The sequence below is a fragment of the Indicator indicator genome, chromosome 10 (genome assembly GCF_027791375.1).
Source record: "Indicator indicator isolate 239-I01 chromosome 10, UM_Iind_1.1, whole genome shotgun sequence".
NCBI lineage: Eukaryota > Metazoa > Chordata > Aves > Piciformes > Indicatoridae > Indicator > Indicator indicator.
In genome coordinates this window covers 20,388,896-20,406,887 of record NC_072019.1, presented here as the reverse complement: position 1 = coordinate 20,406,887, position 17,992 = coordinate 20,388,896, and the positions used below count along the sequence as shown (strand labels likewise).

Sequence of the window (17,992 nt, the reverse complement as noted above, 5' to 3'; positions counted from 1 at the left end):
CACAGCATGGGGTTGCTACCTGTGTACTTGCTGCATGTTCAGGAAAAAATGGGTACTGGGCATGGAAGGGCCACAGTAGCCAGCTCCCTCCCTGCTCCTCTGCATCTCTGGGATGGCTGATCAGCCCATGTTTGCAGAGAATGCCCCAGCCCTGCCTCACTGTGACTAAGTGATCTATGCAGCAATCTGGTGGGACTGGCTGGGTGACTGCTGCAGGCAAGATGCCTTCCTGGGGTGTGTGTCTGCATGGCACACTGCTATGCACTCTCTGTGGTGTGGCCCAGACTCAGTCACACACTGGCAGCCTGCTGCAAAGCCCTGCAGTGACATGCTGCTGCTAGCACTGCCCCCAGGGAGCTCCAAACACTAATGAGGTAAGTAACAGGCAGGGTAAAAGGGCAGACACATAGGTCAGCAAGCCCCCTCCATTTGCATTATTTAGTGACAGGAGCGCTAAAAACTCACTGCTTCCCATGTCCTCCCTCTAATGGGAAGACAGCTGTTACACATGCACTCGCCAGAGGCAAGCATGGCCCCTGTTCTGGGGCCCATTACAAGGTCTGAATGTGTGGATGTTCAAATGCCATCCTGGCCAAAACCCAGTGGTGGGCAGATGCACAACCTGTAGTTGATCTTCCACTGCAGCCCACCTGTGAGAAGTGGCCTCTGTGTAGACTAGTCCCACACTTGACCAAGCCAGGCACAGCCAGCAGCGTCTGCCTGGGGGCTGTGCAGCACCCGCAGCATGGGGGAGCAGCTCTGCATTACCTGGAGCAGGATCAGCTCAGCCAGCACCATACCTTGTACAGTGCAAAGGTGCGGACAGTGTAGGTTGCCAGCTCAACTGTGTCCAGTAGGGTGACCTGAATCATCCCATAGGTTTCTGTGCCTCGGCTTGGCCAATACTGGTCACACTTTACCTGCAGGGAGGAGAAAAGAAAAGGTTAGTGCCTGGCTCCTGGCTGGAGCATTTGAGGCAAGAGCTCTGCCATTCGAAGGGTAAAGACAGAAGAGTCACTGGGAAGAGGGGGCCCAAACACGCAGATTTCCTTCTCCCAGAACATCCCAATCCCCAGCAGCACACCCTAGGCTCCTTTCTGCAAGACTTTCCTGGAGCCATTGGTGGGAAGCAGCCATGCCACCAGACAGAGCATCAAGAGCTGCACCAGGTATGCAGAGAGTGTGCAGCAACTACTAGCAGTGATTTGTTTCTGCTGTGATTTTTCTTCTCTGCCTCCTGTTTGCAGAGGTGGGGTCTTGGGGCTGTGGCCTATGCCAGCTCTGCCTGGGTGGAAAGTTGGCAGCTGAGGGCAGCGGTGGTGAAGCAAGGCAGGGGAAGTGGTGGTTTCTCTGGGGAAACTTCTGTTTGAAGCTCAGCTGAGATGAGGGAGATGCAGTCTGTATCGTCATCAGCTCCCTGCTATCTCTGTCCAAAGTCCTGGACCCACAGCACTGAGCTGAGACAGGACACAGCTCTGAGTCCAGCACAGCACAACAGTACAACAAGCACTACCTTTTCCATTGTGTGGCCCCCAGGCAGAAAACCACCCTACTGAAAAATGGGAACAATACATGCCAGGCCTCCAGGCTCCACCCTTTCAGCTCTGCCATAGGCTCAAGTACATTAAGAGTCCCCAGAAATCTGTATCTCCCAGGAGCTTCAAAGCCTGCTTCACAGCAAGGCACAAATCCAGCCCAGACAGACACAACTTAGTCTCTCTCGGTGAGAAGACACAGACTGTGGCCAAAGCATCCTGTCAGTCCTCTCCTGCAGGCAGCACTGTCCCATCACAAAAACACTGCTGCTCTCTGGAGACCCTCTGCCCTGCTGCATCCCTTGTCTCCCACTCCCAACTCTAGTGTAGCCAGAGCACTTTGAACTACTCATCACAACTCCTGCTGCAGCCCACTTGGCAGAGAGCCCTAACACATCCCCAGGGGTCTACATCTCTCTGCCCCCTTCATCTCTGTGCATCCCTCCCTGCTCACCTGCTAATGCCCTCCTCCTCCTCACAGCTCAGTGTTTGCAAATTACTCCTCCAGTTTTGTTCTCTCCAGCTCCGAGCTCCCTATTTAATTTGGCACCCTGAGCATCCCTATTTCATGTGACACCTGGCACCTGTCTCCCCCTCCCCAGGGAGCTGCAGTGCCTGGCTGACAGGGGGAAGACTTCATTCCCACCCATGTGCACTGCACTGAAAATGGTTTCCCGCCCTAGGAGAGAGAAGTGAATGGAAGATCATCTGTGCTTGTCAAGGAATAGTAAACTTAATTATTATCTGAGCATGTTTACAGGGGAATGCGTGGGAAGGGAAACAACAGGCTTAATTAGAAATCAATGAAGTTCTGCCTTTTAATTGAAGGCACTTCAAGCAGGGTGAGGCTTGTGAGAGCTAAGAGTCCTCATCCTGCACTCTGGCTGTTGGAGTGCAGTGACGTGAGGTCAGAGGGATGCATCTGTCCCTGATATTTTGGAATCTGCTTTCAATAAGTCCTGCCTTGGCAGAAGTGCCTGGAGCAAGGCTGCTTGATGGGGCGCTGCAGGTGCCTGTATTCCCAAAGCAGCTCTGCTGTCTCCTGCCCAGGGTTTCTGATTGTTCAGGCTGCTATACTGCCTTGGATCTGTGCTCCCACAGGCCCTGCACAAACCTCAGAAGATTTCTTTTCCTTGCTTGGCTCAGAGCAGCCTGTTATTCTGCAATGACTAGATGCACAGCAAGCAACTCGGAGGTCACAAACCTCATTTCACAGCTAGACTGGTCCTAACCTCATAAGCAAGCAGCAGCTGCATCTCTGGCTATCTGGGTTTGCTTTGCCTGGCTTGGAGATGTGAACCCTCTCTGAAGGAGGTGATTGCAGGACACAATGGCATCCTGCACATGCTGGGGATAGCCACATGCCATGGCACCCTCAGTGTGGTTTGCAGGGGACATTGCAGGGGAGCAGCACAAGCATGTCCCTATGCCTGAGCCCACACCCTGGGGAGAACAGTTCCCTCCTGCCACGCACATGCTACAGGGCCATGTGTGCTTGAGCACAAAACAAACTTCAGAGGAGTTCCCTGTGCAGGATAATAGCAGCGCCTGGGCTGGTAATTGAAAATTATTTATTCATGACCAGATAAGAGTCAGTCACATTTTCTGCCAAATTTACCCATAATGTTTATGCCCCATTTTCAAGCTCTGTAAATTTTATGCTGAAGCCGATGCAGTGTGGCACTAAAGCAGATAAGAGATGTTTTCTTCTTGGCAGTGCTTGCTTTTCATTAACTTAAAGAGAATGGTAATGTCTCACACAGCCATTTATTGCAGCTTTGCTGAGTGGTTCCTGTCCCTCTTCTTTGATGCCCTGTGCCCAAGAGCAGCTGAGCACCCCTCCTCAGCTGTGCTCTACTCCTGGCCCCACTTGCAAGCTCCAGATGGCACTGCTGCCAGTGAGAGGTCTGGAGCAGGATATGGCTGCCAGGCCCCTCTTCCCCAAAGCCTTTGAGCAGCAGCCTCTTTGTATCCCTGCCTGGGGACATGAAGTGCCAGGGGAGATCACACCCCAGGGGTGGCTGCTTGGTGATCTGGGCTGGGACAGAACAAACCATGGTGCTGCTCTGGTCCCTTCTTCCCCAAAGCCCTTCAGCAGCAGCCTCTTTGTATCCCTGCCTGGGGACACAAAGTTCCAGGGGAGATCACACCCCAGGGGTAGCTGCTTGATGCTCTGGGCTGGGACAAAACAAGCCACAGTGCTGCTCTGGGAGACCTCATTCTGACAGACTCTTGGGGATAGCCCAGGGTAGGAGAAATCCTGCTTTAATACCTCTCTTGGGCCACACACCCCAGCTGGGACATGCTACGCTTGCAGCTTCAGGAAAGCTAATCTGCAATGTGTGTTTCTGAACTGCCACCAAATGATTCTGAAACTGATTGTAAAGCTTTGAAGGCAGCTAAATTGCACAATCCAGCCATTTCTATCCTTTATGTGCCTCTTGCTTTGTGAAAACATGAAAAAGGGAGGATGATTTGGACCATCAAGCCAGCTGAAATTGCAGACCATAAAAGCTGATGCTCTTTAAAGATTTTTTTTTCCCCCCTGCAGCTCAGAAGCCCTTTAAAGCAGTGTCACCCCTACAGGGCTGCAAAGCTGCTGCTGGTTCTGGTCAGCTTATCTACACACAGCATTGCCAAAGGGGCCTTGAGGAGCGTGTTTGGGAAGGTGGCAGAGCCTGCTCTGCACTGGGCAATTTGCCATGAGGCCCTGCTGCCCACCCCAGACTTCACAGCTGCAGAGACACTCTTGTGCTTGGGCTGAATCCCCTGAGCAAGAGGACTTTGTAGCAAGATCACCCATGGGTAATACTGTGACACTGTCTGCCTGCTTGGAGCAGTGCTGTCCCACTGCAGCGTGAACACCAGCAGTCAGCAATGCTGCAGGGACCTAGGAGGTTGCACCAGATGAGGTTTGAAGGCTCTTGAGTGACCTGTAAAACAGTGACATGATGAAAGCAGGAAGTGACAGGCAGTGACCACGACCTTAGCCCCAGAAAGGTGTGCTCCTGAGCAAGCTCTAGCCATCACCAAAGGGGCATGAGAAACAGCAGAGCAGGAAAATGGCTGAAAGCTATCCTGCCTTGGGAGATGTTGGAGAAGCCAACACAAAAAACCCAAACCAAACAAACCACCAAACCAAAAACCCCAAACCAATCAAAAAACCCCCAAAACAACAATAACAAAACCAAAACAACACCATAAACACCCAGAAGAAAAAAATCTCCTGCAGGTTCACATCCCAGCTCCCCACCAGGTCCCTCCTATGAGTGAGTGCCTTGTGGCACCTACACAGCCCAGCAAACTCATCCAGGAAAGCCCTTGCTGTCCAGGGCTGGCTCGACTGAGGAGTGGATGGGCTTCCCCACTGCCTCCCCTGGCAACCTGCCTCTCCACAGTGCCTGAGAAAACTGCCCATTTCTCATTAGTGCTGGGGATGTGCCACAGAGCCAGCATGGCACAGGCATGAGGTGTCAGGGAGCGAATGCTGGAGTCTGGGTCCTGATGGGTCAGCCTAGAGTCCCTTGGCTCTGCAGGGGCCCAGGCAGGCTGCCTGCAGCTTCTGTGAGGGCTCTGGTCACCCCCTGACCATGACAGGCCACTCAGTGACCAAAACCAGGACTCTCAGTCACCAAAACCTGACCACATACACATCATGTTTGGCATGGAAACCAATACTGCAGGATGACATGGTATCAGCGTGTTGGGGGAAGATAACGCATGGCTCCGCAGCAGAGGTGTCTCAGGCAGAGGCTAGTGCATATGGGGGGCAAAGGAAACCTGTTATCTTAGAAGACCATGCACCTTGGAATGCCTTCCCATAACTAAGCAGTCCAGAAGTTGAGTCAGGACTCTGTGCATGGATTTACTTGGCAACCAAAAAGGGTTTTTCCTCATACTTTAAATGTTCCCTCCATCACTGAAATGTGAAGGCACAAAAAAGTCCCCACAACCCCCAGCTGCAGGGAGTGGTGGATCAGCAGCTTCTGATCTTGCTTAGCTCAGGTGCCCAGCCCTGAGCTGCAGAATGGGTCAGGTGAATTACTTCCCTCTATGGGCTGGGGTGGGTGATGGTGACCAGTGAGACGCACAGTGCAAAGCTGGGACTGGATCTCTAGAAGCAGCTTGTTTCTGAGGAACAATTCTTTTCCTTGCAGGCTGTAGGGCATCTGTAGAACTGGGGAAGCCCATAAACAAAGCCTAGTTTTGTACATGCAGGAAAAGCAGGTCGGGTTTGCCACAGTGATCAATTGTTCCAGTTGCTTCTCCCCAGCCAGTGTGGGCTAAGGACACCCTGCAAGCATTTCGGTGCTAAAGCTTTGAAAGAGGGAGAGCTTGTGGACAAAAGTTTTAACTAAACCCAAACTCAACAGTTTCTGTTTCTTAAGAACGAGCTTATTGGGCTAAAAATAACTGGTGCTTCACAGCTTGAATGCAGAGACCCTTCTTCTGCTGTTGGCATGGCAACACTAAAAAATTCTGCAAGTACAAATGCTTACCACTAAAATTTTACTTTTAGAAACAAACCGAATCATGAGAGGCAGAAGCTGTCTGCTGCTTGGACAGGCTTTGCCTCAAGGGTGCATCTGGGCATGGGAGCACTTCAGTCACAGCTTATGAACTCCTGCTTCAGGGGCCAAGAACCTCTGCCATGAGACACCATAAGCATCATCCACAGCAAGTGCTCCTGCTCCTTCCTCTCCACCTCATGCCTTCCCCATGGTCTGCAGGCAGCTTTACATTTATTACATCAGAATATCTAATCTTGGCAGTATGAGCTGATGGTTTATACATGTTGTCATTGGACAAGGCACAAATTAGTCTTCTTATTGCAGTGAGACACCATCAGCCATTCCCTTGCATCACCAGATGCCAGGGCCCTGTCAGGCAGGCTGCAGGATGCTGCTGATACCACCTACCCATTGCAGTTTTCAGATTTTGGAGAACAGCCTTTCAGGGACTGTCAACACTCCCCATCTCAGAGCTTTCCTTCCTCTGGTGCATGTGAATGTGGGCAGGGAAAGGATGGGTGTGTGTGCAGACACACAGGCAAGATAGGAATTAAAGAACAGCACAGTGACAGAAAGTTTTGTCCCCTCCTTTTGCCCCACAGGAATGTGCTTAAAAGGCACTCGTTGCTGGGGTGCCTGTGGCAATGAGCCACACAACTTTACCTGTCCCTCTCCAGATGCTCTTATGCTGTAAAGTGTTCCCATCCCTCTTTCCTGCCCCCACCAGCTCCATAAAAGAGAGGAAGCACACACTGTACCCTGGACTTCTCCTCCAGCCTGGTCATCATGACTATAGTTGCTGTTCTCTGTTCCCACACCATCCTCCAGAAGTCACTGAGGGTTTCTGGCAGAGGCCCCTGCGTGGCGATGTAGGCGTTCTGCTTCCGATAGCCATCAATGTAATTGGCATTGATGTAGTCACTGCCCGGGACGCCTGCGGAGAACAAGGGTGAAGCGTTACTCCAGGGGCAGCCCACGACCCTGTGCCTGCGGCTCTGCTGGGCCTGGCAGGCAAGGGAAGAAGTCTTCTTTACAGGATGAAGCCAGAATCTCTCTTAGGGATCCTGCAAAGGGCTAATGTCTGAACAAAGAAGAACCCTTTGTAATTCCCACATTAATGCAACAAGCAGGCAGCACCAAAGCGGAGAGACAGCTGCCACCCGCACACAAAGGGAAATTCACAAGCAGGAATACTGAGGAGCTCATTTGGCCCCAAGCAACTGATTGAAATAATTGTCTTAAATTCACCAGCTATTTGTTATAGCCCTACAGCACCTTTTAAGAATAAGGCTGCTTCATTAGCTTGTCTCTATTAGCAGGGGATGCCAGGCAGGGATGCCCTCCCATCCCTCCTGCAGGGACAGTATCTCAGAAGAGCTGAGACCTTCCCTGCAACCCCCTCCCAAACCCTCTTCAGTGTAAGACTCCCCCCTCTGCTGCCTGCTGGTAGGGGCTGCTTCAGCTCCTGCTCTGCCTCCACCACTTTAAGCAAAGAACTTTCTTGTAAAGGCCTTTAAAATGCAAACACACAGTTACTAAAATAAATTCTGCAAAGCAGAGGCCTGGGGCTGTGTTTCCAAACCCTGCCCAGCATGGGCTGCCTAGGCTGCTGGGGGTGGGGGGGGAAAGCAGCAGGAATCTCCTTGTCTCCCAAAGAGAGCACATCTGCATTTCATTAGAGGAAGGAAATAAAGCTGGGGGTCTTCCTCTGGCCCTTTTGTCCTGGGGAATTTTTTACAGGTCCCAGCAGTCTCCAGCAGAAACAAAGTGCTGGTGGCTCTGGGGGAGCAGCAACAGCTGAAGTGCAGCACCCAGCTCCCTTAACATAAGAAGGGCAGGGCACTGTGGGAATGGTTCCCAGGTGGACACAGATGGTACTTACAGCAACTGAGTCAAGCTGGAAAACCGGGATGCCCCCATGTGCTCACCCCACATCTGTCTAATAGGGTTTGCCCATCATCAGGCACACCAGGCTTTCACATGGCTGCTGCTGCTTAACAGGCCTTGCTGTAAGGACCTGTTTGGATCTCCTCTTCTTCCACAGAGCATGTGTGGTGTATTAGCATTAGAAAAGACTCTTCCATCCCAAGAAAAAGGAGGCTAGTGACTGCAGGGCCACCTATATGTGAAGCCTGTCCCCAGTCTCTTTGCCAATCAGGGGTGCATTGAATTAGCTGCATCTTCTCAATTTCTCATGAGTGGGCTCAGTTCTGGTGTGCAGAGCTGAAACAGTGGGAATATATGAGCCTGGGCTCTCGCTCCTCCATGTGCAAGGGGCCTGCAAAGCAGGCACCAAAAGCATGTATCAGCCCAGACCACAGAGAGGTCAGGCTGGATCTTGGAGCCATGGGGGTCACTGCTATGAACATTGGGGCCCAATGCATCTCCCATAGAGCACTGGGACGTATGTGGACTTATGTCCCAGGGGAAAGGGCACCCCTCATCCTGTGCAGCTCTGGACACTTACTTGGGAGCAAACACTGACAAGCCCCAGAGGAAGATACTGACCCTCCTGTTGAGTTGAGACAGAGGGTGGTGGGGCTAAGAGTGCCATGTCCTACCACATGCCGAGGAAGGCAGCTAAAGCCACCCAGAAGGGCCAGCAGTAAGAGTTCAGCCATTTACTAGAGCCTTCACTACTAGAACCTTCACTCCAGAGTCACTCTCACCATCGATGGAGGTCAGGATGACACGCGAGTGGTCATAGGCGATCACATTTGCATAGCGGTTTTTCGGTTTATTCACTTCCAGGTTGGAGTTCTCCCAGGTGAACTGCTGCCCTGGATCAATGGACTGTGGAAAGAAAGAGAGAACAAGAGTCCGAAGTTACAGCATAGGGGGATGCCACAGCGCACACATTTCATCAGGACCTGCTTGCACACCTCTACCCAGGCCAGACGCAGCTTCCATGCGTGTCTCCAGCAGCAGTGTCAAACCAGACCAATGCTCACTGGGACCTGCCTCCTGTGACCTGCAGGCAAAGGAGCCCACTGCTAGAGCAGCCTGCTGCAGATGAGCCTTCATCTCCACTGTGGCTGTGTGCTCATCCTTTCCTCTGGAGCTACACATCAACAGAAATTTGGTCTTATGCCAGGACTCCACAAGAGACCTGACTGTGCAGTTCTTGACCTAGTGGTTTTATTAGCTGTTGAACTGCAGTCTCCTGAAATACAGCAAGCCCTGCGTGTCTTGTGCCCCAGGAGCTTTGGGTGTTAGTGTCCTGCAAGACAGCCTATGAGCTTCTGCCAGGGAATAGTCATGAAAATTGATAGGTTACTATCCACCGCTCCAGCTACTTATGCAATGTAAACATCTCTCGTTTGAGTTAATAGAGTGACAAGGAACTATAAACCTTGAGAAGAAACATGGTTATAAATCTTTGCCAAAGGCCTGCACACTATGCAACTGCCTGGAAAGCACACATCCCGATCCCATCTGCATCCTGGCCTCACATACCCAATGGTTCTCCCACAAGCCATGTTCTGGTACACCTGGTGCATGGCTCCTCTTCCCAAAGCCTTTCCTGTTATCTTTGTCCATGTGTAAAATAAGGTGAAAAAGGACCATCCCCAAAGCACCCCTCTGAGATGGGATGGCCTCTTTGACTGAGAGACACATGAGATGCTCAAATAAGACAGCTGCCTCATGCAGGTACTTGCTCTGCACATGCAGTCCTGGGCAAGCCCAGGTCAGGCAGATACATCATAAATCAGTCATCCTGTGAGACCCCTCACCCTGAAATTACCAACAGAGTAAAAACCCTCTTAAAATCATGCTCCAGCTCAGCATCCCTGAAGCTTTGCTGGCCCACAGGCAAAACTGTTGAGCGAACAGGCCAGGGGAAGCACGGCACATTATTCTCTCTGCAGGCAACCACATTCATCACTTGGCAGAGAGCCGTGTCAGAAGGTTTCTCAGGCAGTAAAATGCCTGTGAGTCTGTCAGCTCTGGATCAGCCACGAGCAAAAGGCTGAGCTGGAAAGCACAGCTCTCTGACTAGGCTGACTTGGGCAGCCCTCATGCTCAGCCCTGTCAACCACCATCTGTGCACAAGCACCCTTTGCTGTCCCCCACTCTCCTTCGCTGTTGAACAGGCACCTCCCAAGTGGCAGCTGGCAGTGGGAGCAGGCACCCAGCGTGGGTAAGGAGCACAGGCACTGCCTGCATTGCTGTACCAGCCCTGAGGGCTTTGCAACACCTGAAGGGCACAGGCCAGCAGTGTGCCAGGTGGCAGTCGCCTGTTCCCATGTGTGGGCCCCTGGTGCCAGCCCTCCTGGCAGCAGCTGGCTGCCTGCAGGCAGAGGAGCCAGTGCTGACGAACACGCGCAGGAGGATGTGACATCACAGCGATGCTAATAGACAGTTTGGCAAATGTAGGACGTAAATAGACATTTCCTACAGAAAACCTGTAATTTTCTATTATCAGTGTAATAAGCAGGCAGCAGCAGCACTCAGAGGCACTGCAGCAGGGGTGGTGGGAGAGGAGATTGCAAACACTGCTTCTGGCTGGAAAACCACTGGCCTGGCTGCCACAGCCTCTGCACATTCCTCTGCCCTGACATGGAGACATCCTAGCACAGCCCACAGCTCTCTGGGGCAGTTCATTTTGTTCAGGCACCTATATTTTGTTTTCAAGACAGGCTGATCACTGAACGAGCTCTTTGGATGCTCTCCTCCTCTGCTGTGGCAGGGATGACTGCTTGCACACTGAATGGTGGGGCTGAACAGGAGAAGGGCAATAGAGATAATTAAAGGCATGAAGAAGTAAGAGGAACAAAATGTTTAAGGACTTTTCTGTGTGGAGATGAGTGAGTGGGGTTTTGATACTGGTCTAGTAAATCGGGAGTACACAGGAGAAGTACAAATACACAAACCAAGGAGCCAAATCCACCAGTGCCTGTTAAAGATGTAAGTAACACTTCTCTGTGAGAAAGGTGGCCTTAGTCTGCACAGACAGCCTGTGCAGAGAGCTGGCTAGATGGTGGTGTAGCTGAGACCAGCCCTGAAAATACGGATGAGCATTTCCTTGCCACTAAGGAGCAACACAAGAAAGCACCAGCCCTGCTTACACCTTGTGAACACTTGCTCAGTGCTGGGCACAGGTGAGTCACAGGATGTTAGGGGCTGGAAGGAACGTGTGGAGATTTTTGGGTCCAACCCTCCTGCCAGAGCAGGACCATATAATCTAGTGCAAGTCACACAGGAACACATCCAGATGGGTCTTGAAAGTCTCCAGAGAAGGAGACTCCAGAACCCCTCTGCAGAGCCTGTTCCAGTGTTCTGTGAGACCCTTACAGTAAAGTTTTTCTTCATGTTGAGGTGGAAATTCCTGTGCTGTAGTTTATATCCATTGCCCCTTGTCTTATCACAGGGTGCCAGTTAGAAGAGGCTGTCCCTTGCTTCCTGACACACAGCCCTCATATATTTATATAGACTTATTAGATGTCCTCAGTCTTCTCCTCTCCAGACTAAAAAGCCCCACGTGTCTCAGCCTTTCCTCATATGACAGTGCTGCAGTCCCTTAAATCATCCTTGTAGCCCTCTGTTGGACTCTGTCAAGTAGATCCCTGTCCCTCTTGAACTGGAGAGCCCAGAACTGGATGCAATATTTTAGGTGGGACTTCACTAGGGCAGAGTAGAGGGGTAGGAGAATTTCCCCTGATTTGCTAGACCCACACTTCTTAAGGCACCCCAGGATACTATCAGCCTTCTTGGCCACAAGGGCACAGGGCTGTCCCATGGATAACTTCTTGTTCACCAGGACACCTAAGTCCTTCTCCACAGGGCTGCTCTCTAGCAGATCCCCTCCTAACCTGTACTGGTGCAGTTTATTATTCCTTCCCAGGTTCAGGACTCTGCACTTATCCTTGTGGAACCTCAATAAGTTCCTCTTTGCCCAGCTCTCCAGTCTGTCCAAGTCTCACTGAATGGCTGCACAGCCTTCAGGCAGACCAGCCAAGCCTCCCAGTTTGATATCATCAGCAAACTTGCTGAGCAGACACTGTCTGTCTGTCTGTCTCCTCATCAATGTCATTGATAAAGATGTTGAACAGGACTGGACCCAGCACTGATCCCTGGAGGACTCCACTAGTTACAGCTCTCCAGCTGGACTTGGCACCACTGACTACCACTCTTTGGATTCTATTGTGTAACCAGTTCCTAATCCATCTCACTGTTCTTCTATCCCACACTTCCTGAGCTTGCTCACAAGGATGTTATGGGAGACAGTGTCAAAAGCCTTGCTAAGGTCAAGGTAGACTACATCCACCGGTCTCCCTGCATCTACCCATTAAGTTACATCATAGAATTCTATCAGATCAGTCAAGCATGATTTCCCCCTGGCAAATTCACGGTGACTACTCCTGAAAACCTTCTTCTCTTCCACGTGCCTAGAGGTGACCTCCAGCATGAGCTGCTCCATTGTTTTTCCAGGTGCTGGAGCGAGCCCCCTTCGACGCGCAGGCAAGGGAAGCTCAGTGCAGTTTGTGCTCAATCTGCACTGCAAATCACTGCCAAAAGGCTGCAGGGCTGCCCAAGCTGTGGGGTACAGTGTGCTTTGCACAGCAAGTTTGCATCTTGGCACAGTGGTGGAAAGGGTTGTTTCCTGGGGGTGACAAGGCTGCCAAGAGCCCCCAGAAGCAAGAAGGAGCACCAAGGTGTCGCCATTAGGGTTAATTGCTTTGATGTGCAACTAGGATGTGCAGAAATGGTCTAATCATCAGCAGCCTCTTAAGAGGGCAAACAGGTGAGAAAGTCAGAAGTAATACAGCACCTGAGTGCAAAGAGGCTCTAATTAAATACTCCTGCAAATTAGTGACTCATTTAGAAGTAAAATGATTTAATTTAAACTCTGGTGATGAATTAATGTACACCTGTTCCCACCTTTAAGGCAAACAAATGAGTAAATAAATGGTGGGATGATGGGCTGCTTGGAGAGCAGTTGAAGCCCTCACCTAGAGTGGTGGTTGGCAAGCCTTGTCTCATCTCTGTATGATGCTCTGCAGCCCCTGACTATGGCCACACTGCTCTGTTTCCCTGCCCTGCTCCACAACTGCCCAGGCACTGGGGGTCTGCTCTTGCTCCTTTCTGGGGCTCAATAGAATCACTGCTTCATCCCAAAACTTGATCAGACACTTTCAACTCATTCTTCCTAGAAAGCAGAAGGGCTGGGAAATTGGATGGAAACCATCCAGGAACAAACTTAAAAGCATCATGACTTTTACTTTTACTGTGCTTTAAAGTGACAGGGGAGATGTAAGACAGCAAGTATAAATTAAGAAGAAGCTCAATTAGCAAAATTCCTCCTTCCCAGCATGGAAGTGCAAGAGGCAATCTCTCCAAAGCAGCTCAGGGATCCCTGCTGCTACTGCCATCAACATAAAGACAGAGCCAGGCTATTTAAATGGGAATGGGAAAAAGCTCTTAGCTTGACAGACTCAAGAGCACTTTACAAATGCCTTGAAAACATCCCTGGGTGCCAGTTTGTCTCTCAGATACAGTCCACTTTGGATTTTTGTTGCTCCCCTTCCTCAGTGCAGCTCCAAAATCCATCTGCATGCAGACTCCCTGCAGCTCCCTCCACTGCTGGCAGGCATGGACAGCTTGGACAGACACACCTCTCAGGCAGTATGGCAGCTTGACTGGCTCTGGCTGTGGCAGTGGCCTTGGCCCTGTGCTGCTGAGCAGCTCAGGTGGCTGCACAATGATGTGGGGTGGGGCAGGTGCTTGGGCTGTGAGTGCTTCCCAGCCTCCTGTGAAATCAAGCACATTAGCACAGGCATTGACCACTGTCAATCCGTGCTGCGTCTCAAATGAGGACATAATGCGCTCCCGAATCAATCGCTGGCAGCACTTCAGCTTTATCATTCTTCTTACCGGAACGTGAGTGCTGCATGCCTGCCAGGCAGCCTCCCCATTAGCCCACTAAACCCACAACATGCAGCTCCCCCGGTGCTACCTGGACCCTGGGTCTGGCACCTCCTGGGCTCCCCAGCCCCAAGAGCCCAAGCACCTCTCCTGCTGCTTAAGATGCCTTGCCAGGGCTTATAGGCATGGGGGATGCAATGTCCTCAGTGGCTTTAAGGGAAATGCGAGAGAACACAGTGTTTAGGTAGGCCAGCAGTGTTCCTCTCCATACAAACCTGCAAAGAAGGGGCTGCAGCCTCCCCACTACAATGGGAAGCAGGAGCACAGACAAATCTCATACGCAACCTGAAGATTATCAAGGAGTAACATCCTGGACAGTGGTGCACTGCCTGGCTCTTATCACATCCAGCCTACTCAGCTCACAGGGGCTGTCCACTTGAGGGACATGCTGAAGGGACTGGGTATGAGGGGCAATGGCCACAAGTTGCTGTTTGGACATAATGACAAAATTTTCCATGTGAAGACGGTGCAGGATCTAGCCCCAGAATGGAACCTGCCACAAGGGAGCATGAAACAGCCCTGGTTGGATGCAGTCTGTCCCATGTTTGCTAACAGCAACAAATGGGACAGCAGCACTCAGCTTGCTGGATCTCAGTGAAAGTAAAAGATGGGCTTGGTGGATCCCACAGTGAAGGTGTGAGATGCAGTACATGTGTGCACACTTCTTTGTACCCTCCACCCGAGGGCAGGATCCTGTGCCACATCTACAGGCTGCAGCATGGGAAGGTGGCCCACAGGAGGAGCTCCAACACAGCTGCAGTGCCTGCCACAGCCCACAGATAAATAATTAAGGGGCTCAGCCTCCCTTCCACTTATTTAATGGAATTAATCCCACACTGTAAATTCACTGTAGCTCTCACTGTACACTAAAAATGAGATACTCTCCTAGTGTGGCTGGGCCAGGAGTTGGTGCCAGACCCTAGCATTCTGCTCCCGCAGCTCTGCTGCATGCCCAGGAGAGTATGGTGGGGCTGTGCTATGCCCCATGCCGGAGCAGCCAGCAGCAGTTAACTGTGCCTGCAGCTCAGCTCCTGGCACCTGCAGTTCAACCTCTTCTGTCTTATCAGGGGCGCTAACAGGCCCAGCCGGGATTGCTCCCTGCCTGTGGCAGGGTGAGGGCTAACCTGCAGCTTGGGAGCCTGCTCTTGCCGCAGCCAGCACACAGTTTTCTCTGCTGGCTTTGTCATATTGGACTGCTTGGCTATACAGGATGGCAAACTGCTGTGAGCAATATTATTTGTTCTCTGACCCACAAGAATGGAGATGAGGTGGCTCTGAAAAAACTCTGCCACTTTCCCTGCTCCTTCCCAGGTATACACGGAGGTGCCGACGGGTCTTCTTTTGTGTCACCTGTGTCTAAGTCACCCTGCCATTGCTTGCACAACCAAGACAAGTGCTGGACTGATGGCTCTGGGCAGCTGGCCTCAGTGCTTGAAAGTGCAGTTAAATATTTGCTTTCTGTCTGGGGTGGCATCGCTCATGGAGCACGAGCCATCTACAAACAGTCCTGCACCCCATGGAGATGTTAGGCTGCCAGTCTGCTCTGCAAAAACACTCAAAAAGCAACTATTCCAAAGCACAATTAGTAAACAGGCCTTGGGGGTTCATCTGTGATGCTTTCATCCCTTGGCTCTCCTTGTGCTATGCCTGCTCTGGCAGCACTATCATGTCATGGGGAAACAGGTCACCACTGCTCTGTGTAGGTCTGGGGCTCACACAGTCCTAGGGCGAGTGCTGGGACTGTATCATCACTTAATGACTGCAACTGCACAGTTTGGCAAGGTGTGGTTCCCTCCCTCTCAGCCTCCTGCAGGGACTGCACAGCCTGCTCCCCTCCCACCTCTGCTATTTCTGCATCCACTCTGCAAACTGCCTTACTCAGCAGTGCATGCTGTGCTCATTCTGCCCTCCAGCCCTCCCATCACAGGCCCAGAAGGAAGCTGTTGCCTTGCCAAACCCACACACACAGGTGTGACACCAGGATGGCAGCAAACCCATTGCTGCAGCAATCCTGCTAAGACATCTGCTGCTCTCTGCATAGTCTGCCCAGGAATTTTCTCACCAGCATTTCAAATAGGAAACGACTGATGATCCCCACATGCCAAAAAGAGGCAACCCCTTCTGCTTTGGGGTCCCCTCCTAGTGTCAAACACAGTATGAGACTGTCATGTTCTGCAATTTCTAACTGATAAGGAGTCAAACACAGCAGAATCCAGGGGAAAAAAAATACATGCAACAATCAGCTACTTAATAGCTGCTTCAACATGAAAAGTACAACTGATTGGTGCTCTCAACCAGACATCATATTCTAAAGAAAGAGAAATGAGAAGAGAGAGGCTCATGAAAACAGCCAATGCTCATTTTTCCCAAAATGGTTCCCACGGCTCAGTATTATGCTGCAGGCTCCAACTGGCATGGGCCTAGTGTGAGGATGGGAGTGCAGAGACACTAGCTTTGGCTGAATCTCCACCGTGCAGCAGAGGCACAGCCTGCCTGCAGTGCAGCGGACAGCCCTGCCTTAACATTTCAGCTGGACTTGTAACAGAAAGCCCGAAGCAGAGAGATACGACTGCATAAATTGGCACCACTGGCAGGACACACGTGAACACACAGGTAAGTACAAGGGAATCACATTATTTCTCTAAATATTTCCCAAGTTGCAATATAATGCTGTAGCTGTTGAAAGCTCAGCTCCTCTCTGGTCTAGACAGCAGTATGTAAAGCCCTCCACTTGGCATCCTGAAGGAAAAAGGAGCTCCTCACCTTCCTCAGATAGGCAGCACACCCTTTGAACTAGCTGGAATTTGCTCCTTACCTTCTCAACATGGAGATCTGTTTTCCCTTTCCTGGCATATATAATCCTACCTCATGGCAAAAGTTCTGATCTCATCTCATAGATCAGTGTAGGTTTGCTGCAGAAAGGAGAGACTGCAGGCACAGGCAGATAACAATTCAAACAGAAGCGATAACACATGCAAAGGATGCTTCCTTCTCTAATACTAGTGGGGAGTGTATTTACAATTCGAATTCCCTGCAGCTCAAGAGGGTCCTGCATGTTAGCACAGGAAAAAAATCCTGCCATTGCTGCTCTCATGGCTGCAGAGGAACTTTTCCAAACTTTACACATTTTCAGCCTAATCATTGAGCCTGGAGAGCGGAGAGAATGGCAAGGCAGTCCTAGTGCAATCAGCCCCTTCCCCTCTATGTGTGCACCCCCTAGCAAGTTGTTCTCAGAACAGGACAGGAATGGTGAGAGTTGGGCTGGGAGAGGATGGGGAGGTTCACCAAACACTCAGCACATGCATGTGAGCAAAGGAAGCATTGGTGAAGGGTGTGGACAGGACCTATTCAGGGGCTCCAACAGAGATCCAGAGAAGGGCAGGAGCATGATTCAGCAGCACAAGGTTGCTGACGGCTCGAACTGCAGGGCACATGGAACTCCATGCAGGGAGGGGAGCTGGGACTGCTCTAGGCAGTGGGAAATTAGCAGCATTTCTGGTGGTAGATACCAAATGTCACAGCCTAACGACAGCAGAATCCAGCAGCATGCAGGGGGAGATCAGATGGGGAAAGCAGGGATGAAAACCCAAATGCATGTTTGTCAGCAGTGGAGGATGGCTCAGAAAGCAAAGCTTTGAATATAGATGGAAGGGAAGGGGCAAAGGATGCTGTGGACTGAAATATCTCAGTCAACCCGCATGGAGGGCAGCCCTCACGGAGCAGAACAAAGTTAACAGTGACAGCCTGGGCAGGTAGAAATGAGCTCCCATTCACTCCTTGGTCTATAACCATGGTGGGAGTGCAGCAGGCTGCTGTGCATTCAGCTGCAAGGCCTTTTCCCTGTACAAGTCATGCTTCAACTGCTCAAGGCAAGTTCCCACCGTTCTGGGGCTGGCAGGGAGAGCTGGCAGGCTCTCAGGCCTGGCTCAGGGCCTATGCAAGCGATGCCGGTGCAGGGGAGGCACGGCTCAGCTTTCAAGCCTTCTCTGCTGGGGGTCCTGGCCAGCATCACTCTGCCTT

General features: G+C 51.4%; 1 protein-coding gene across 1 annotated transcript in view; it reads right to left on the bottom strand.

Annotated features, from left to right (window-relative positions):
• PTPRF (protein tyrosine phosphatase receptor type F) overlaps positions 1-17,992 on the bottom strand; it is a 196,438-nt gene that overhangs the window by 8,072 nt on the left and 170,374 nt on the right. Inside the window, exons 20-22 of the mRNA XM_054384023.1 lie at positions 8,716-8,839; positions 6,805-6,980; positions 801-920 (exon numbers count right to left, since the gene is read on the bottom strand). Coding sequence (XP_054239998.1) covers positions 801-920; positions 6,805-6,980; positions 8,716-8,839 — 420 coding nt within the window. The remainder of the gene's footprint in view (positions 1-800; positions 921-6,804; positions 6,981-8,715; positions 8,840-17,992) is intronic.